Source organism: Chenopodium quinoa, unplaced genomic scaffold (genome assembly GCF_001683475.1).
Source record: "Chenopodium quinoa cultivar QQ74 unplaced genomic scaffold, ASM168347v1, whole genome shotgun sequence".
NCBI classification, from domain to species: Eukaryota; Viridiplantae; Streptophyta; class Magnoliopsida; order Caryophyllales; family Amaranthaceae; genus Chenopodium; species Chenopodium quinoa.
This window is the reverse complement of record NW_018742345.1, coordinates 5,098,385-5,120,579: the sequence shown is the minus strand read 5'-3', so window position 1 is coordinate 5,120,579 and position 22,195 is coordinate 5,098,385. Positions and strand designations below refer to the sequence as shown.

At 35.9% G+C, this 22,195-nt stretch overlaps 1 protein-coding gene across 1 annotated transcript; it reads left to right on the top strand.

Annotated features, from left to right (window-relative positions):
* Positions 1-366: 366 nt before the first annotated feature.
* LOC110694503 (DExH-box ATP-dependent RNA helicase DExH3-like) lies at positions 367-21,373 on the top strand. The gene is made up of 19 exons (XM_021871693.1): positions 367-711; positions 1,784-1,938; positions 2,024-2,111; positions 2,237-2,470; positions 4,520-4,615; positions 5,366-5,554; positions 5,670-5,829; positions 5,906-6,036; positions 9,070-9,237; positions 9,328-9,600; positions 14,506-14,700; positions 17,169-17,372; positions 17,533-17,602; positions 17,763-17,911; positions 18,846-19,154; positions 19,340-19,399; positions 19,481-19,633; positions 19,733-19,843; positions 19,966-21,373. Exons 1-19 carry the CDS (start codon positions 367-369, stop codon positions 20,428-20,430), a joined length of 3,555 nt encoding a protein of 1,184 aa, XP_021727385.1. The 3' UTR covers positions 20,431-21,373.
* Positions 21,374-22,195: the final 822 nt, after the last annotated feature.

Below are 22,195 nucleotides of genomic sequence, written 5' to 3'. Positions count from 1 at the left end.
TTGATTTTTAACATTTTCTTTTTGACAAGTTTTTTTTTCAAGCAAATTAGCTTGACGCTTGCCTAAACTAATTACATATTTTTACTCCAATGGTCAAGCTAATAGCTCAAAATTATTTAAAATTACAAGCAAGTCCCTAGCTACAACCATGCTTGCGAAAAAATCGAAAAAAAAAAACACAAAACCAAGAAACGCACCCCACTCTCTTCCTCTCCTTTCTTCCAATCATTCGTTCATTTTCCCACAACACCGGCGCACACACAAACGCCAACAACTTGCACCAAATGTGCGCGCACAACCTCATCATCTTCTTCAACCTCCCTCAAAATTAACCAACCAACCAGCAACACTCATTTCTCACTAGTCATGCCCTGCTCTTCTCCCTTCTTTCATGGCTACCTCCGCACAACTTCACACCTCGTCATGTCCCTTAAACCCTCTAGAAACCTCCACAACATTTCTCCAAGACCTTTCTCTCTCCTTCAATTTGGGAAACAAAAATCCTTTAAAACCCTAGCTTTCAGGCCTCTTCAATGGCGCCCGATTGCTTCTTGTAGGGTCTCGGCTGTTGGAGGTTCTCGAAGGTCTTTTGAGTTGTTGCAGAGACGCAACCCGAATTTGTATCAGCAAACTAAAGAGTTTGGGAGGTTTGCGTATGATGATTATTCCGAAGACGAGTCCGACCGAGAACATGATTCTGGAAAACAATTAGTGAGTTGTTTTTTTATTGCATTATGTCGTCATTTCAGTTTTGAATATGTTTATTTGTTCATTTGCTAGGTAGTTTCTATCTTGGTTTATGTATCATATGGTTTGAAGTGAGTTTGTGTTGTATTATATTGTTTTGATTGTATGTATGATAATTAGAATATGTGTGGCTTGTATGTGGAGGTGTTGAATTGAGGAGGAACTTCACTGTGTTATCGCGTATCCGTGTGTCACACTTAGAATTCCCTTGGAAACTAAAGAGTTAATGATATTTATGATACAAGAATTCACTGAGATTTGGCAAATGAAGGCATAAGAAAATTAGAAAAGAAAATGATTGGAAGGGTGACTTCTTATATGCTACCTTAATAATCCAAGAGAATTTGAAATGAAATAATCCATGATAAAAAGAAGGCAAAAGCAAAGCAGCAGTATGAGAATCCATAGTAGTCTTAAATGTGGATGAATATGATACACTTTGGAAGTGAGGATTGTTACACATGTGCTGCTTGAGCTGGAGAATAATTCGGCCAATTGTTGCTTCGAATGGAGAAAGTACATTTATGGAGAAGCTAAAGTAGAAATTGAAGGAGGTTAGAAAAGGCTTGAAATGACACTTTGGCAGGAGTATTGTTGAAGCTAAGAGCCCCAATAAGGGGGCACATGGGGTAAGAAGAAGAGAGGTTTTAGCTATTGTTTTATGGTTTATTCTTTCTAGTGTTTTGAGGGAACCATGTCCATGGCTCTCTCTCCAGAAAAAAAGCAGTAAATTTGTAGAGTAAAGGTAATTGTTTCATTTGGTATTTTAGGTAAACCTGAAAGTCCCTATCTGTTTACTTGATTTTTACTATTTTCAGATTAAGTTCTTGTCTATTATTCTCCTCTCCTTTTGACTAGTCCCTTATGAACACCTATCTTGGTAAGTTTGAAAAGGGGTATTACAACATGAAATGTTGTTTTCTCAAAAGCTCCTTATTTGGGTCTCATGTCTGTTAAACATTTTTTTGTTCATTGCTACTTTTTGAATGAACCAAAAATCTTGGATGTTACACACTAACACTGGGCTTGCTCTCAGCAATCTTCAACACTTGACAACATTGACGAGTGGAGATGGAAATTGTCCATGCTTCTTCAAAATAAAGATGAACAAGAAGTGGTGTCTAGAGAGAGAAAGGACAGACGTGACTTTGATCAACTTTCTGCAATGGCAACCAGAATGGGTTTGCACAGGTATCACCAATTGGTTATAATAATTTTTCCTCACCAGCTTTTATTGTCCTTGTGACTTACAATGACGAATAACTTCATCTGGCAGCCGTCAATATTCCAAAGTGGTTGTATTTAGTAAAGTTCCCTTGGCAAATTATCGCCATGACCTGGATGATAAGCGGCCACAAAGGGAGGTAATGTGGCATTCTTGTATTTTCTGTTTCGTGTTTCTCTCTGCAAGAAAAGTTTGAAAATTTCTTTGCTCTAGATAGTTGTATAGATCGGAAGACCACCTTTTGATAATGTTAGTGTCACACAGGTGGTACTTAGTTATGATCTGCAAAAGGATGTAGATCTTCTTTTGAAGAGGCACCTGTCTGAACATTCCCTTAATAAAGATGCTTTTCAAAATCATTCCATGTCAAGAAATACTTCCAGTCTGGGTAAGCAGGGATACAACCATCTTGAACCCACAGCGCAGATGAGTGCTGCAAAAGAGAAAATGCTTCGGGAGAAAAGTTTGCGACTCCGGATTCAGCAGCGAGAGTGGCAGGTTATCTTTCAATATTTTTACATACTTTTGGTAGTATCCGTGGTTTTCGTGTACGTCTTTTTTAGCATTTCATACATTATATTGCTGTCATTTTTCAGTGAGAGTCTAGTTACATTCCATGTGCCATTGATGTGGCAATGTGACAGATCATGGGGTTGGAAGGTGAAGAGAAGGGGGATTTGCTACAAATAAACCCAAGTTCCCTATAATTCAGTCTATTCCTGAAAGTGTCCCAAGAACTGAATGGTAAAAGCATTGAGTATAAAAAAAGGTAAAAGCATAAAGTATGGAATAAGGTAAAAGCATAAAAGAAATTAGTTGTCAGAGTTTATAATAGAAGGATGGATATGTGATAATCAGTTTATAGTTTGTTAAAACTTAAAAGGAATATTTTGCAGCAAGGCAGAGGAGAGCTGCTGTAATAATTAGGGAGAGAGAGCACCAGTGAGGGCAAGCTGATTGTAAAGAGAGAAAATTCTACTGGAAGGAATATCACCCCTAGAAGAGGAGTGATAAGTTTGTAATTAGTGTGATTTCACTGATCATCAATTCATCAAGTTATTAAGCTTACCTCAGTTGGATTATTGTCTGTTCCATTTTATTGTCCATTTACTGCATTGCTGAGAGCACTCAATTCGTAGCAGAATAGAGGAGTGATAAAGGAAAAAAAACTTGAATTGAGTGTAATTGCAGCGTTAGTTTCCTTTGTCATTAAATGTTGACTACATATTATCCAGTTCGATGAGATCCAATGCTTAGCTGCCTCATAGCCCTCATCCCTTTCTCTTAATGCAATACCCCTTATTTTGGTATGAAAATGGGCTATATTCATAAGAAGATGCGAACCTGCCTATGAGTTTTACAAAACAGATTATGCTGGAATATACTCATATTTTACAAACTATAAATTTTTAGAAAGTATTACTGGTTCCACAGTCACAATTGGCAGTTTGGCACCAAGACTTTATTATGATGTAGATCCTACATAGATTTTCAATTTTTTGCTTATCTGCTGAGCTATCTACTTTACATATAGATTATGCTTTTAGGTTCTGATGAATTCAGTTAAGTGCAAATCTGAATTTTTGAACTGCCCCAAATAGATGGAGCTCGTGCTCTAGCTCCTCCATCAATTAGATGTATGACTTGTAGCATATTCACCTTTTGCACTGTTGAGAATTGAGATCCTATGCTTTGACCATCTTTAGTTATTTATACATGATGGAAAATATAACTGCATGAGATCTTATGTTCATCTCTATATGTTTTTTCATAAAATCAAATTTTATCGTTTTTAATTGTAAAACATCAAATTTAATGATGGTCAAACTTGTGTGTTGGCAAATGTGCCAAGTCAAAATGGTACAATTAAAAAAACACCGAGGAAGTATATTATATCTCACTTCATATTGGCCAAATGACATGCAAAATCTTCATATCCAAAGCTACTTTGGGATGTGTCTTGGCGTAGTGTTACATGATATGTGGTACAAGGAAATTTGTGGCATGGGTTCAGGATCATGGAATGCTCTATAGGGATTTGGGAATGCTTGGAACAAATTATAATAAATTCTAAGCAAATAACCCTCAATGAATAGGTCATCGGATTGTTGAAATGGGTTGCATGGTTCATCAAATTGAGTTGTGTTTCGGAACCCACAAATTCCGTTTGCGTAATGGGGGGACGTCATATACCCAAACAACGTCAGGCATATGTAGTTTAGAGCGAAATTCATATCTGTTTCTTTCTTTTAACCTTTTTTTTTTTTGGAATATCTGGTTTTTTCTAATTGTTTTTGATTCCGGTCATGTTCTTAAATTAATTCCCCTTGCCTCGAATGATTAATTGATCTGTTATAAAAGTCTTACTTTGTTAAAGTCAAAATCGTCTGACCCATCTCTGAATCAGACAAAAGATGCTCAGATAGCCTTTGAATCTTCCCTCCCTCATGTGTCAAATTCTTGCATTTTGAGTAATTACATATTTTTCTTTTTGTTTTTTTAGTTAATGGATTATTTGTAGTAATGATGATGATGTTTTCGGTGTAGGAATCATCGGAGGGTTTGAAGATGCTAGAATTTCGAAGAAGTCTACCTGCATACAAAGAGAGGGATGCTTTATTGAAGGCCATCTCAGAAAATCAGGTTTCTATTCATCATTAGTTGATAAGTTTTATTAGGTGTTGCTCTCTTTAATACTATGTTTAGAGTTCAAGTTAGTGACAAGACATTAAAGGCTTTCTTTATTGTTGGCATTCAAAACTCTGTACCAACATATCATTTATCGAATTTTGTCTACAAGGGTTTCAAGGGGGGCAAAGTAGGGGGACCCAGATGTATGCAAAACTGTTTAATAGCTGCTATGTTGAAGATAGACAAAATGCTTCAAATCTCTTCTGCAGATTATTTGTTCTCTCTTTGGAACTTCTGTTATCAGCATCTTTTTCATATTATAATACTTCATGCTCACCTTAGAACTAGTAAACAACTGTTTTGCTTAGTGGTGACAACACCTTACTTTAATAGAGGATAAAGAAAACTTCACTAAAGGAATGTAGCTCACATATTTTTAATCAAAATAACTGTGCATGATAAACAATCAGCGGTTCTGTGTAGAATTTACTGTCAGCACCATCCCCTCTTTACAGAGGAAGTTGGTTTAGTTGAGGAAGTTGATTAACCTGTATACAAACAATGGCTTCATCATCTCTTTATCTTTAGTTTTTTTGATGGAGTCAGTGCTTTGTTTACAAATTGCGAATTTGCATTTGTTTTTGCTGATTCAAATGGATTCCTGTTTGTTCTCAGCTGCTCATACTCCTATATGTATAAACATTATCCTAATTTGGTCCTGATACGCCTTCAAAATTTTGTCTCCAAATAAAAAAATTTCAGGTAGTAGTCGTCTCCGGTGAAACTGGTTGTGGTAAAACAACTCAACTTCCTCAATACATTTTAGAGTCTGAAATTGAAGCTGCTCGTGGAGCTAGTTGTAGCCTCATCTGCACACAACCAAGAAGAATATCAGCTATGGCTGTTTCAGAGAGGGTTGCTGCTGAACGAGGGGAACAACTTGGAGAATCAGTGAGTTTCTATTTTTTTTTATTCTCATTCTTACTCTGACCTTAATATCCGTATAGCTCTTTAAGAATGTGGCCAATTTCTGTAGCAAGTGATTTTATTCTCATTCTGATTACAGGTTGGCTACAAAATTAGATTGGAGGGGATTAAAGGAAGGGATACAGGCCTCCTCTTCTGTACTACTGGTATACTGTTGAGGAGACTGCTTGTTGACAGAAATTTAAGGGGTGTAACTCATGTCATTGTTGATGAAATTCATGAACGTGGCATGAATGAAGGTAATGCTAGCAGTTTTACCTTTTTATTTCATTTGTAGCAGAACAAGGAAAGTCTTACTGTTGCAAACTTTGCCAGATTTTCTCCTGATTGTCTTGAAAGATCTTCTACCACGCCGGCCAGATTTGAGGCTGATTTTGATGAGCGCAACCCTGAATGCTGAGCTATTTTCCTCTTACTTTGGTGGAGCTCCTATGCTACATATTCCTGTAAGTTTATGGATTTAAAGAAGCGCTTTATGTATTGATATTCTTTTTTTACTAGGGATTGTTTGAAATATTTTGGTATAATTACCTATTCCAAAATTCTTAAATCAAGCTTCTTGGCACACAATGGACTATTTAATCAAAATGCCTCAAACATCAGTAAGAGGATTGGGTTGGGTTGTTAAGGTGATACAATATTTCCATTAATACGTCCATTAACCCTTTCTATTATCTTTCTTAAGATGTACGCCCAAGAAGCTTGGCTACAAGTATTTTCAATGAATTATTTTTATTTATTTAGTCTAATAATTTATGTTGCATTTCTCCTTTATTATTCTTCTGTCAGCAACTATTTATAATGTATATTGCTATTTTTTTTGTGACTTATCTTGATGTACCTAAATGGTGTGAGCAAGAAAAGTATCTCATTAAGTTGGCCTGATCAATATTAACAGTATATCCACCCACCTGCCATCTTTTGTTGGTTAGGCTCTATGTTTTTTTACTATAATTTACAGTTCTTTTTTCATCTGCTCTATATACTATCTCCAGCTCTTATTACTCGCAACATTTATTAAAACCGGATGGTTCATATTACTCGCAAGAAATTATTTTCTTTCCTTTTATTGTAAGTTTTTTGCTGTGAAATGACGAAATCACCCTTACTTTTTTTTTTTTGAAAACAATCTTATTAAACTACAAATCTGATTTCATTAGATTAAACCTCAAGGTTAATTAATTTACCCTCTTCCCCATTATTTTTCTCTCTCCTCTAACCCAATTTTCATGGTGGGTTCTTGGGTTCAGTTTGGTGAGTTCGTCGGTGGTAGGTTTCAGATGTGGGTTCGTCGGTGGTTTCAGATCGTGGGTTCGTCAGTGGTTTCAGATCGTGGGTGGTAGGTTCACATTGTGGGGTTTGGTGGGGTTCGTCGGTGGCTTCAGATCGTGGGTGGTAGGTTCACATCATGGGTGGTAGGTTCACATTGTGGGTTCGGTGGGTTGATGCAGCTTGTGGGTTCGTGGGGTGTGGTGGGTGGTGGTTTCGTGGGTGCAGTGGACCAGTGGTGGGTGGTTTTGTGGGTGCAATGGTGGGTTTGTGGGAGCGGTGATGGGTAGTTTCGGTGCTGTTGGGTGGTGCTAGTGGTGGTTTCGTAGGTGCGGTGGTGGGTTTGTGGGTGCGGTGGTGGTTTTTGTGGGTGCGGTGGTGGTTTTGTGGGTGTGGTGGTGGGTGTTTTCGATGCTGCTGGGTGGTGCTAGTGGTGGTAGGTTATTTAGTTAATTTTTGGGTTTTTTTTTTTTTTTTATTTTTATTTTTTTATTTTTTGGGTTGGATTAATACTCAAGTATATGCCCTTATTTTTCACTAACTATGCTTAAGATCTTTTGCCCAGGAGTCCGCAAAACTACTCTTTGTTGCGACTTGCGAGTAATAAGAATTGGAGGTAGTATATGGATTGGTTCATGCTCTTCATGATGGTTTACCTCTACCTTAAGTACTCAAATAAAAAGAAAGCATCGCTGAAGTCCTTTTTTCTTGCAAAAATTACAAGTGAATATATTTTATCTTCTTTCAAAAAAAAAAAAAAATGATTGTTTTAGCTTAGGGATAAAAGAGGGTAGCTGTTCACTAATTGAAGAAAATTACAGTCTAATGCATGCAGTGGTATTCTCCTACCTAACAAAACTCTTGAAAAATACAACAAATGAAATATAATTAGTTAGGGTCTTGTCTTAAATCTATGCTGAAATGTTTGGTTGAACATGCTACATTCTAGATGTGATATGATTCCCTGAAAAGTTAATGACCAAGGGGCCCTTTGGTTTTCAAAAGGGAAGGGATGAGGGAAAAAGAAAGGGGTATAAGGAGAATAGAATGAAAAAGTCCTAAACCTTGATGTTTTTGTGAATATAAAGGAGAAGGAAATGAAAGTTACCACCACCAATTCACCATCCCTTCATTATAGAGCTACCAACAACAGCTACAACATGATAAAATAATTCAACCAGCACCATCCATAGTCTACGGGATCACCTCAACAACTTCATTGGACCAGGCCACCTCATCCCTCTATCTTTGGAGGCAGAGGCCCCTTTGATGATTTCTCTTTCTCTCTCCTTTTTTCGGATCCAATTTCAAGGTTGGACATGGGATGTTTTTGGCCGGCTAAGTAGGGTTTTTTGTCGGTGCCATAAGGGTTTTTGTGGGTGGTGGTAGGATTTTTGAGGGTGGAGGTTTGTCATTGGGTTTCCAATTGATATTTTGATGGGTGGGTAGGGTTTTTGTAGGTATGGGCTAGTGTTTGGGTGGGTGGTTTTCGAGTGGTGGGTAGTTTTTCAAGGTGGTTGGTTGGGTGATGTTTGTTGAGATTTGATTGGTTGTGGGTGGTACCTGTGTGGGTTTGTGGTGGTTTGGTGGGTTCATCAGTGGCTGTGTAGGTTATGTGGTATTTAAGTAAGTAGTGGTGGCAGGTGGTTGCGATGGAGGGGTCAGAGACAGTGGATGTTGGTTGGGGGTTGATGGGAGGGGTTAGTGGTCAAGGAGTTGGTCAACTGTGGGTCAAGGTGAGCATGGGTAGAGGAGCGAAAGGGTTAGTGAATCCTTAAGATTGATTGGGGAATGGGTGTTGAGGACTTTGGGAGAAGGGGAAAGGGAATGACAAAATATACCAAACAAACAGCTAAGGGAATGAACCTTGTTGATTGATCAATTATCTTACCCTTTCCGGAAGACCCCTAAACAAACGCCCCTTAATTCCAGTGACAAAGTTGCTATGGAGTGATAAGTGTATTGGTCTTTAATCTAGTGTAATGATGGCTTGAAACAATATGCATATTACGGATGGATTTAGAACTTAGAAGTGATTGAAAGAACTTTAAAATTAAGTTGTGATTGATTATGTCTAGCAAAAGTTAGATATTCATATCAGCCTTATGAGTTTTGCTGATAAAGGAGAAAGCATCACCATGTCAATATGAAAGGATGAGATGGTGGAGAAGATTTAAGCTCATGAACTCTCATTAATAAATAATTTTCAGGGTTTCACATATCCTGTACGAGCACACTACCTGGAGAATATCTTGGAAACTACAGGATATAGGTTGACCCCCTATAACCAGATTGATGATTATGGTCAAGAAAAGGTATGGAAAATGCAGAAACAAACCATGAGGAAGAGAAAGACACAAATTGCATCAGCAGTAGAGGTATGAAAGATTCTTGTGCCATTTCTAGATAGTGTTCTTATACCAATTAATTTTGTGCTGAAGTTATATCTTATACTGAACATGGGGCAGGATACACTAGAAGCTGCTGATTATAATGGGTATAGTCATCGGACTCAAGATTCATTGTCCTGCTGGAACCCAGATTCGATTGGTTTTAATCTTATTGAGCATGTACTATCCCATATATGTAAGAATGAAAGACCTGGTGCGGTCTTAGTTTTTATGACTGGTTGGGAGGACATTAATTCTTTGAAGGACCAGCTCCAAGCTCATCCTTTGCTTGGAGATCCGAGCAGGGTTTTGTTGCTTGCTTGCCATGGTTCCATGGCTAGTACTGAACAGGTAATAATGTTGACATCTCCCTCTATGAGAATTTTTATTTAACACGTATGTTTTTTTTTTTTTTCCTGAGAATTTGTATGTACTTCATTGATTTTATGATGAATGCTTTCAGAAGTTTGAGTACGTCCAATAAATGGCTCTCATTCTAGTTTAGGCAAACCTTGGTTACATAGTCTAAACTATATCACAAGGGAAATAGTTCCTATTAAAAAAAGTGGAAACAATTCTATCTTCCTTGACAAATGTGTAGTGGTCTCCCTTTTTATCTGATTTTTATTTTTATCACTTAAGTACTTTTGTTAATTAGCATTTTTAAATGACCAATTCACAATAATTTAGACATGCTTGACAGCTTTGTAGTATTAAATATATTTATTAGTAATATATTTATTTTTATCTATTGAAATAAACAATGCGACATTTAACCATTATTATTGTTGTTTCCTTATTTACACAAGCATTATACTACCTCCGTTTCTTATTTTGTGCAACAAAATTAGTCTCACGTTTCCTAGACAAATTTTCTTAATGGTTGTTAAAGAGAACAATGGGTATGTGATTAGGAGAGAGAAAATGAGATAATTACTAAATGAAGGACAACCACCGGTCCACCACCATCACCCACTTTCTCACCGACACCATCCACTAGCCGCCACCACACACCACCGCTACCACCTACACACACCCTACCTCTTTCCAAAACCACCCATACAACCCTCCCTTTCTCCCTGAAACCACCGAACCACCTACCCCCTCTCACCGAACCCACCGCACCTACTCTCTCTCCTCGAAACCACCACAACTTACCCACCTCTCACCAAACCCAGGGCACCACATCCACCCAGCTTTCTCCACGAAACCACCACAATCCACTCACCTCTCTCACTGAACCTAGGCCACCACACCCACCCTTTCTCCACAAAACCACCACGACCCACCCACCTCTCACTGAACCACCACCTCCAAAACCACCACGACCCACCCTTAAAATATGAAAAAATCGATAATAAGGGCAATTTGTTACCTTCACACCATCAATTATGGCTTTATTTGGTCAAATTTGACCATGTAAACTCTAGATGTATAATTTTCATGGTCACATTTGACCGTAAGAACCTCAATTTTATGCTTTGATTGTGGTGATAAATCAAAAAAAGAAGAAAAAGAGGAGGAAGCCAGCGGTTGAACGTTGGTGGTGGTGGTTGTGGCGGCGCCGCGGCGGTAGTCAGAGATGAACGTTGGTGGTGGCGGTAGCGGCGGCGATCAGAGCTGGACGGTGGTGGCGGCAGTACAGTGGTGGTGGTGGCTAGAGAAGATGAGAAAGAGATGAAATTTTCAAGGGTTAAAGATGTTTGGTGAATCTATTTATTTTGGGGTATGTTAGATGAAATCATTAATTAAATTATTGTAGTTTAAAACTTAATATTGCTATTTTGACGGGTTAATTGAGTTTGAGATTTTTTTTTTTTTTTTTTTTTTTTTTTTTTGTTGACTGGGTGAGAATTTTGAAGTAGGGGTAATGATGATTAATGAAGTAATTTTACTCTAAAAATTTTACTATAAAAGGAAAGAAATTTTTGGTTGCACATAACTTTTTTTTTTTTTTTTTTTTTTTTTTTGCACGGTACACCCCAAAATGGCAAAAGTTGCACAAAATAAGAAACAGAGGTAGTATTGTAGTAATATTTATTTTGACACTATTGTGTCGCTACAAACATTGTGGATTATGTAAATGAGTTGAGATGACCATCAATCAACTTGAGTTTGATGATTTGATCTCGATTAAAGCTTTTTTTATCCCCTTGATGTGTAGTAACAGAAGAGAGTTTGTACTATGTAGATTAAAGTTAAATATGAGTATATTACAATTTCATTACCTTTGGAATATACGGGTGTATAATAAATCCAATTTGGTAATCATGTTTAATATATTTCATAGCTTCAAAATTTATTTAGTGGAACAAATAAATAGAAAATACCTCTGGTCAACGATCTAATAATGTACGAAATACTTTGTACTACCTCTGTTCCCCAAAGTTCCACTCACTTACTATTCATTTGGTCAAAATAAAATAACTTTGACCACATATTAGGATTTATACAAGAGAAATAAATTAGCATGAGGGATCTTATTAGATTCCTCTTATTTCAAAATTTTCAAATATCAACTTTTTATAAATTTCACTTATATATAGCCGAAGACATTTATTGTCAAAGATATTCATGAGAGATCGCACAAATACAAAGTGAGTCGAGGTTTTAGGAACGGATAAAGTATATTATTAGTAACTCTGTTACTCGGACACGGCAATTTTGCTATCATACCCGGGTCATACACGGATCCGGGTATGAAATCCGTTCCGGACACACCACTTGGCTCTCGGGTATGGCAATGGTGTCTTGAAGATTCAAAAATGGCAGAGAAGAGGTTGAAGGGGGAGTCTTAGAGCTTCAAATATGGCGGACATTTTAACATTGTTCAACAATAAAGAGAGAGGAGAAAGGAATAAAACTGAATGGTGGGGAAAAATTTTGGACCCACACTATATTTTCTCTTTTTAAAAAAAATTTTAACGTAGCTTTTTGAAGTAGTAGTACTATAGATAAGAATATTTTATAATCTTGAGTAAAAAGTGGAGTCTTCGTCAGAGCAAGTTGCATAAATTTGGCATTATTAGGTAAGTACTACACAACAAAAAAAAAAAAGGTAAGGAGTACTACATCATACGAGTACAGAGTAGTATATATATATATATATATATATATATATATATATATATATATATATATATATATATATATATATATATATATATATATTTTTTTTTTTTTTTTCCTTTTATTGCCATATCCGTAACCGAGTCCAAAGTTAAGACGGTGTCCCGGTGTCCTAAATTTTTGAAAATGACGTATCCGACACTTGAGGATCCGTACCAATATCGGATACCCGTACCAGTGTCAATGTAACATAGATTAGTAATAATCATGAATTTTGTAAATATTACTGTGTGTATGGATATATTCATATTGTTTTCATAGTGATATTATATAATATTTTTTTTATTGATATTATAGTATCCGTGTTGATTTCTAGCTAAACCAATGGATAAATCTTCTTAAAAAAAAAAACCATACATAAACCTTACATAGAGTTTTATGCTGATATCATATACTCCATATAAAGGTTGTGTTGATGTGGGATCTTGTTAGATTATTGTGTATTTTACCACATGATTAATAACACTAAATTGATCCAGCCGGGGGAGTATTATAGTATAAATAATGATCAAAGTCGAATTTTTAACGCAAATGTCACATCTGAAATTGGGGTCAGAGTTGTCATCATTGCGATCCTAGTATATGAAGAATCCTTGTTTCTACACAGATATCTTACCTATAGAACAACCAATTATAAACATAAAAAAGAGAGGTTTGTAAATTTGAACTGCTCGCCAGCGTGATGGAATGCTCTCCCTCTACATCTGACTATAAATCTCACGGAGAGAGTTGGAAGTTCCCCATATAGGAATAATAACCTAGAACTTCCAATATAATAGGGAATTTCATCTTTTTCCTCCAATGATGTATAGGACAATGATGAATATGCCCCCATTGTTATTAGCATTAGGAGCCAACACAAGATGCCCTTTAGAAATTATGAAGACAAGGTTTTGATTACTTGCAGCGTTTGTTGAAGCCATGATGTAGATCCTAACCCCTTGTCTACTCAAGTTTTTAGAAAACCACAATCTCGTAACAAAGACCCAATCTTGACAAGTTTCTTGAAGATTGAACGAATCAAACCAATATTTTTGCTCACAAATCCACTCCTACACTTATGATTTGAATCCTTAATCTAATTAACGCACTCTTGAAGCTATTTATTTGAGATTAAACTCTTAGCTATTCCTAGACACTAAGTGTTTAATGATCTTAACCTTAAAAGCACTCTTGTAATTAAAGAATGAGTAATATGAACAAGAAATAAAGCTTAAAACTCAAACATTTGTTAATCTGAAATTGCTGTGACTTCATAACCTATGAAATACAAGATCATGCACCTATGATTGCGGCCCTAATTAGATGTTAGCTGGTTGATATAACTGATTGGTTTGACTAGCCGGTTATATTAAATGATTTCACTAGCTGGTTGTGAATAGCTAATTGTGTAAAAGTGTTTGGTAAATAGTTGTTTATTATTAGCTGTTTCAATGTATTTAATACTCATAAAGCTAATGGTTCAATAATTTAATTTCAAAGAGCTCTTATAATGAGTTTTTTATAAAAGAGCTTTTTGACCCTAAACAACTCTTTTAACAAGCTATTTACCAAACACCAACATTAGCTTTTTAAAATGGTCAAACCTCTAATAGTGTTCAGTAAGCTAAAAGCTTTTAAAAAAGCTCCTTGCCAAAAAAGCCTACTTCTAATAGGACTAGGACAAGCCTCTAGGTGTTACCCCTAGCTCTTAGCTCCAAGCAACCAAATTAGAATAGGAATACTAATCCTACTTAGATTAGGAAACTAGCTGTGCCAGTTTTGTGCGGTTTTTGGTCTTAGCCCTTTGTAAATGAACTCCGATTCTTGTCGAACCACATGCATTGGTTAGCTGACGTCTTGGCATTTCCAAAAACATATTATAAGCCATATATTTTCCTTGATCTTCAAGGTCGTTTCTGCCCTTGTATCAAGCCCTTTGAAAACTAAAACAATATCTTAAAAAAGAATCATGGCCAACAAACTCCTAAGGCCTTAATGACATAATCCAAATTAATTCATTATGGAATGATTTAATTCATTTAATTGGTTTTGGATCTAACTTTTATCATTCGTCTTATATTTGTTTTGAGCTTTATTTGTACATCGTGGCCACACTAATGTGTTATTCAACTATTTTGGATGCAGAGGTTGATATTTGATAGGCCACCAGAAGGAGTGAGGAAAATAGTACTTGCAACAAACATGGCAGAGACTAGTATCACCATAAATGATGTGGTCTTTGTTGTCGATTGTGGTAAGGCAAAAGAGACATCATATGATGCACTGAATAACACCCCCTGCTTGCTACCAACCTGGATCTCAAAAGCTGCTGCTCGGCAGGTAAAAACTAAAGTCTGATGTTAATATGGTCAACCATACTAATTGTTCAATTCTTTGATTCTTTCTACTCTTTCTAAAGCTTTTTTTATTACTTTTATCGTTATCACTGCCTACTTCTTGATCTCGGAATGAGACTGCATTAATTTGCTTTATTTGATGAGAAAACAGTTGGTAAATATTTTTGTTTATTGGAAGCTGCTACATATTCTTCGGGCAATCACTGATATGTGAGCTGTTTTTACATCATTAAAGTGAATTTACAGTGGACTGTAGAGAGCATAGGAATGGGACATATGTTTTATGTAGTGAGTGTTGGAAATAAAAGAATTGTTGAACAGTATGGTGACGGGGGAGGTGGCTATATCTTTGTTTTCAGTTTCCCACAAATACTTTAGCAAGGATGCACGGGTATGACTCCTCTATGCCGTTTCTGTACCGGTGACGGAACCTGGTACAGGCACGCCTAGGATACGTCCCCATGGCGTACCCTTAAAAAGTGGTACGGGGAGCCTTTTTTGGGTACGGCTTTCAGGCTACTTGGGGATGTTTCAGGGACGGCTTTGGTACTTTTTGGACGTCCCCTAATAAAAATTGAGGCCCAACCCTCTTTAATTACTTACCTTTGCGATTTGGATACCCTAAATCTTAAAATACACACACGATAGAGGTGGAGGCTGCGAGGCTGCGATGGTGGTGGCAATGAATAGGAGAAAAGGTGGGGGTGGCGGTGGAAGAGAAATATAATGGGATCTGTGGACAAGGTTGTGATGGGGATCATGGGGGTGGTGGTGGTAATGGAAAGATGGGTGGTCATCTTTGGAAATTATAGAATGGGAGAGATGATGATGAGGGTTCTGTTATGGGTTTATGGGTGAAGGCAAGAGAGAGAAGAGAGGAGTGAGAAGACTTTCATGGGTATAATTGACAATTTAACACTAAATAGTAAATACCTACAATAGAAATGTCAACTAAAAAAACTTCCTAAGGAAAATGTGTTGACTAATAAAAAGCAAGGAATTATAAAGATCGGAGGAAGTGTTGGGTTCTATAAAGGGTGAAATTTGCTAGGAAGTAGGACCAGAACAGAGAATTAATGCACACAAGCACAATAGAGAAATAGCCAAACTGATGATATGATATATTGCTAATCAGGATAATCAACAATACTTCTCCTTCTTTCGAGAGGAAGGAATCTCTCCCAATACAACTCTCAATTTCTTTCTGGATACTCAACCCATCTACAAGACCTCTATTTATAATCAGTTGCTAACCAATTCTTACAGCTCATAAGGAATTACAAACTAATCCCACAATTACTATATTACCCCAACCCACTAACAAACTTTTATCAGAATTCCAGCTCAGCATCAAGTTGCTGGAGAATTCTTTTTAGCCTTCCTGTCCTGCGAGCATAAGTAATTATGGGCTTGGGCTGACTCCTTGCAAAATTTTGTATCCTTGTTTAGGGAATAATAGCTCCATGGGCTTTTGTATGGTTAATATAGTGTTTTTTCGAACTTTACATTTTATTTCTAGATTGAATGTCACTTATATTCCCTTGGTATATGATAATGAAAATAATAGAACATAAGAAGTGCTTGATTACTGTGTTGATAGTATGTTATGGCTGATGATGTTGATAATTAGCACCTGTGATGTGTGTAACGATGATTGGTCGTCTTTCTTGTAAAATAAATTTCTTTAATGGGTGTAAGGTTGGATATCTTCAGTGGGTTAAAGCTCGAGAGTTTGTTGAAGAATTTTCATCTGTTTTAGATTTTTTGAAGGATTTGTTTTTGAAGGAGAGGAGTATGAGTCAAAAGATGAATGTGTATGGGTCTAGCTATGACAGGGGAAACAAAATCCAAATTTAATTGTTTGCAGATTTTTTGTAGTAGCAACTGAAATTTTAATATTACTGCATACATAGTCAAAATTGTTTTCATGGCTTCCAAGTTTATAGTACACATGCTGATCATATAAGCTAGGTAGGCATTAGAACACTTGTAGTACGTTAATGTGTGTAAAAATGGAACTTGTTTAAAGAGTTTCAAGTAAGGGGTATGCAATAGGTTTATCTTATTTGTCATCAAATACATGATTACCCAAAATACTCAAATCTGAAACGAAGAGTCAATGTGACTTAATCTGAAACCAGACTGATACATGCATCTGTCACTTATTACTAAATTCAAAATTTTATGGCTTGCTGATTAATCTCTTCTTCCCCCCTCACCCTCCCAAAAAAAAAAAAAAAAAAAAAACCCAGATGGTGTTTCAGCTTTATCGTCAGAGCTCTATTTATGTTTTGTTTAGTTTTTTACAGTTTTCTTATTAAATTTTCTGTTACATGCTTATTGTGTGCTATATTATACATTTTGTTCTGATTACAATTTATTAAAGTAATGTCTAGCTCTCACATTTTTTAATTTCTATTCAAAAATACTAATTCTTTTCACTAACTGTAGAGAAGAGGTAGAGCTGGTCGTGTTCAGTCCGGGGAGTGTTACCATCTTTACCCCAAATGTGTCTATGATGCTTTCAGTGATTATCAGTTGCCAGAACTTTTGAGGACACCCTTACAGTCCCTCTGTCTTCAGATAAAAAGTTTAGATCTTGGTGGTATTTCTGAGTTTCTATCGAAGGCTTTGCAACCACCTGAGCCATTATCGGTATTATTCTTGGTTTCCCACATTTTCTGATCATCTTGGTTATTTGTATCTTGTTTCGAACAGTGCATGCATATTAAAACTCTTCTGTTGGCAATGTCATTAATATCATTTGATGCAATTGAAGTAAATTACTTGATAGTTGTTTTGGTTTTTATTATAGGTTCAAAATGCTGTTGATTTTTTGAAAATCATTGGAGCATTGGACGAAAACGAAAATCTTACTGTGCTTGGTAAGTAGTCAAGAAAATCTCTGTTGCATACTATTGGTTCATACTCCTCTTTGCTCTTTTCATCATCAGAAACAACCAGATTTCTAGCCTAAGATTTTATTATGAATTGTGATTAGAGATCTTGCACCACAAAATTGTATAAACTCTTGTTACCATGCAGGTCAAAACTTGTCTGTGCTTCCTGTGGAGCCCAAGCTTGGGAAGATGCTAATATTGGGGGCTATGTTCAAATGCTTAGACCCAGTAATGACTGTTGTTGCTGGTTTAAGTGTTAGAGACCCCTTCATGACTCCATTTGACAAGAAGGATGTAAGTTATCAGTAAACGGGGCGGTTTTCTTTAAGTTTCTTATTCTGTTTGTATTTCAAAATTTCACCATATTTGAGTAAATCATGTTATGCAGCAACTTGTGCTGAAATCAATGAGCTTTTTAATTTATACAATATAGAGGCAACTTAGATGCTTGTGTTGTAGTCATGCCATTATATATATCACATGGGAACTGTTACTTATGGCAATCCTGTACCATCATTGTGTTTAGTATTTCTTAGCCATTAAAATATTGCAAGAGGATATGTGTGGTGAGTCCAAAGTCCAATGATGGTATATTTGTAAAATAGCATTTGCCAAAAATGATAGTATATTTGTAAAATGAAATCAACTTTAATCAATAAAAATGAACCATCATGATGGTGCAAATCGGGTAAAAATGGCATAAACACTTGTTAAATTGACACAGAGCTATTAAAAGTGACACTAGTATAACTTGCATCATTAATTTTTTTTTTTTTTTAAAATGACACCAGTAAAACGCGCACTGACCCCTTGGAAAATGACACCTATTTTAAATATATATGGAAAATGATACCTGTTAAACTGAGCCTGAAAAGTGACGCTCAAATCTCAAGGACAGACTTCGGAAACTTTAAAAGGCAATTTTAAAATATCTACAAAATATTAGAAAATAGACATTAAGGGGTGGTTTGAAATAGGATGTTCACCTGGCGCCTCCTAGAGTTATGGAGGTGTTTAACTGTTGGTCTTGGTAGTATTTGTGAAGCTTATCGTTTACTAATTTTTTCATTTTTGTACCTTTTATTTTTTAACTTGATCGTTATGCCCTGAACATTATTTAACAGTAGAAATAGAAGGGCAATGTGACATTGAGTTGCTTTTGCCCAAACAGCTTATTGCTTACCCATGCATAGGCTTGAACGTCATGGTTATTGCTTGTTTTATGCAGCTTGCTGAGTCAGCTAAGGCTCAGTTCTCCGGTCGTGAGTTCAGTGACCATATTGCCCTTATTCGAGCTTATGAAGGATGGAAAGATGCTGAAAAACAACAATCTGGTTATGAATACTGTTGGAGAAATTTTTTGTCTGCCCAGACATTTAAAGCTATTGATTCCCTGAGGAAGCAGTTCTTTTCATTACTTAAAGATACAGGTCTTGTTGGCCTTGATAATGAAAGTCAAAATAAGTGGAGCCATGACGAGCATCTTGTTCGAGCAATCATCTGTGCTGGTCTTTTCCCTGGTGTTTGTTCCGTTGTTGTAAGTAGCTTGTTCAGAACTAACAGTATATTTTTTTGGCAACTAGTTTTTCCTTTTCACAAAAACTTTTTGTGCTCTGTGACTTGTGGAACTTAAGTTGAATAGCTTTTTAAAAATAAGGAAAGATGTTTTGTGGTGTATAGTTTTACCAACAGTAGGAGCTGAACTTTGTTATACCCGTGCAGAATAAAGAGAGATCAATAATGCTGAAAACAATGGAAGATGGACAGGTTCTTTTGTATTCGGTAAGTATTTTCAAGTGCAAATGCTTGAACTGAAGTTGGACATGCAGGTCCTGTTAACTTTTTATTTATTTTCTCCCACAGAATTCAGTGAATGCGCAAGAGCCAAAAATACCATATCCATGGCTAGTCTTCAATGAGAAGATAAAGGTCAATTCTGTTTTCCTGAGGGATTCAACAGCAGTTTCAGATTCTGTGTTGTTACTGTTTGGAGGAGACATTTCTAGGGGTGCACAGGTAATTTTTTGTTTTATTTTTAATATTTGGGTTTCTTTCTTTTACCTTGTTTCCAAGGCTGCAGAGATTTATTGTTCTATCTATTGGGCTTATCTTTAGGATGGACACCTAAAAATGCTGGGAGGATACTTAGAGTTCTTTATGAAACCTGGCTTAGCAGACATCTACCTGTGCTTGAAAAGAGAACTTGAGGAGCTAATTCATTATAAGGTGAACAATGCTTACTTGATTTTACTAATTTATATCATGGTATCATTCTGGCTTGATTTTTCACACTAGAGTGCTCTTTTTCTGTGTCATAATTTTGCTAATCATTTTGTTGTGTTATTCAGCTCTTGGAGCCCAAGTTGGATATACATAGATATGTGGATCTTTTATCTGCAATAAGATTATTGATATCAGAAGACCAATGTGAGGGTAGATTTGTTTTTGGTCGTCAATTGCCAGTACCGTCAAGAAAGGGAGCTAAAGCGACAAGTGTTCATGGTGATAAAAAAAGTGGTGATGATAATTCCAAAAATCAATTGCAAACTTTGCTTGCAAAGGCAGGACATGAAGCACCTGCTTATAAGACGAGACAACTGAGAAACAACCAATTTCGCGCTACTGTAGATTTCAATGGCCTGGAGTTTGTTGGCCAACCTCGTAACAATAAGAAGCAAGCAGAAAAAGATGCTGCTGCGGAGGCCGTAAAATGGTTGATGGGTGATACCCCTTCATTCGGGGGAGATATTGACCATTTGTCATTGTTCATGAAAAAAAGCAAAAGCAATAAAAAATATGGCAAAGGAACATAGATGTGTAGCTTGAATATGTCCGGTGTCCTTGCTACTTCTACCACAGAAGGATAGAAATACTGCATCGAGCTAAGTTATTGGAAGCCAATTTTTTGTTACTGGTATGGCCTTCTCACCCTTGTTTTTCTTCTGGGTTAAAGATGGCAAATTTTGAAACATGTTCGATGGTCAAGTTTTGCAATGAGGATGACCAATTACAGGACACCTTGTTTATAGGACATAATGTTTGGTGTCTTTTGGCTGGAATTTTACGATCTTAAATTCATCCCTTCCTGCCAAAGTCTTGCAATTTGACCTATAAAGATGGACTCAGGTAGGGTACTGATGTATATGTAAATAAGATTAAATGATCAACCTTCAAAGTATCATAATACATTCATTGTTAGGAAATTAGACTGTCATGTAAACATGAATATGTTTGTCTACATTTGCATTTTTGTCCTTCGTTCAGCAGCCACTGTAATGAATGAGATTTTAAGGCATGGATGTCCAGAATTGGATAAAGGTTGCTCTCAGTGATAGCCTTGGACGTGATTATACGAAGGCTTATTCAATTGGATGGAATGGGTTGATATGGGGCTAGGCGAAGAGAGTTATCTTAGATCAGGGCTCTACAACATTCACTTCTACTTTTGGAAGCTATAGGAATTAGATATGTTTACATGGGAGCACAATTCTCTTTCTGATGAGATACATAATATAGAACACTTTATTATGATTAATCTGTAAGAAAAAAACTGACCTTGTTGGTCACATACTGTTTTATATTTTTTTGAAGTACTTATTTAGTTATTTGTAATTTTGTTTAGGTTAATATTGTATCTGGTGTTGTGTGGTAGTTTCAAATTTTGCCAATTGACGACTTTACGATTTTCATGCCCCTCCCGAAAGAAAGGAAATAAATAAAATAAAAATAAAAGTGGCCCTTAAACTTCCTCATTTTTTTATTTGTGTTGAAAAACATTTAATATTAATTTTTTTTTTCATAATAAATTTGTGATATGGTATAAATACGAGGCAAAATATTATTAAAAATATAAATAAAAATGAGGCCAAAATCATTAAAATAAAAATTGAGGAAATTTTTTTGTTATTTACTAGTTTTGGGCATCGGGCATTGCTCGAGTTGTATATTGAATTTTAAGATAATTTTTCTTTTTAATTTTATATGCTAAATTTTAAACATATCATTAATACAAATAGTGTTATATATTAAATTTAAGATATTTTGATGCACAATGTTATTCAAATGTTTTGTATTAATAATAGAATAATAATCACTTGACAATCATACTTGTAAAATAAATAATATACAATACAACAATCGGTTGTGAACTTTATTCTATTAGTACCATTGCCCGTATGTAGCTTCTCCCGACTCACAAATTATGTCCACATTTGCTTTTAAAAAACTCAACATTTAGATTATAAACCCTCTTTGAATAAAACCTCCTTTTTACCTGAAATCTTTCATAGCCAAGTATTCCAATATCCTTCACCATATACTGATGTATTAGTCATCTTTAGCTTAGTAACTTACCTTTTTCTTATTTTGATTTTATTTTGTCTTAAATTATATTTCGTTGACTGCTATACATATCTATGTGTCACATTAATGCTTATTTATCGTGTGCGACTTGGTGAGAAATTAAAGAATGAAAATTCCTTTTTTTCTTGAAATATTTTGTAGCCAAGTATTTCAATATGCTTCGCCATATTATCAATCTATTAGGGCCTGTTCTGATTGACTGAACTGAACTGAGCT

Coding starts and splice junctions, on each gene's coding strand:
- LOC110694503 (XM_021871693.1), top strand. CDS start 367: ATGCCCTGCTCTTCTCCCTTCTTTCATGGCTACCTCCGCACAACTTCA. Junction 1,939..2,023: donor ACCAGAATGGGTTTGCACAG/GTATCACCAATT, acceptor TTCATCTGGCAG/CCGTCAATATTCCAAAGTGG. Junction 14,701..17,168: donor CAAAAGCTGCTGCTCGGCAG/GTAAAAACTAAA, acceptor CACTAACTGTAG/AGAAGAGGTAGAGCTGGTCG.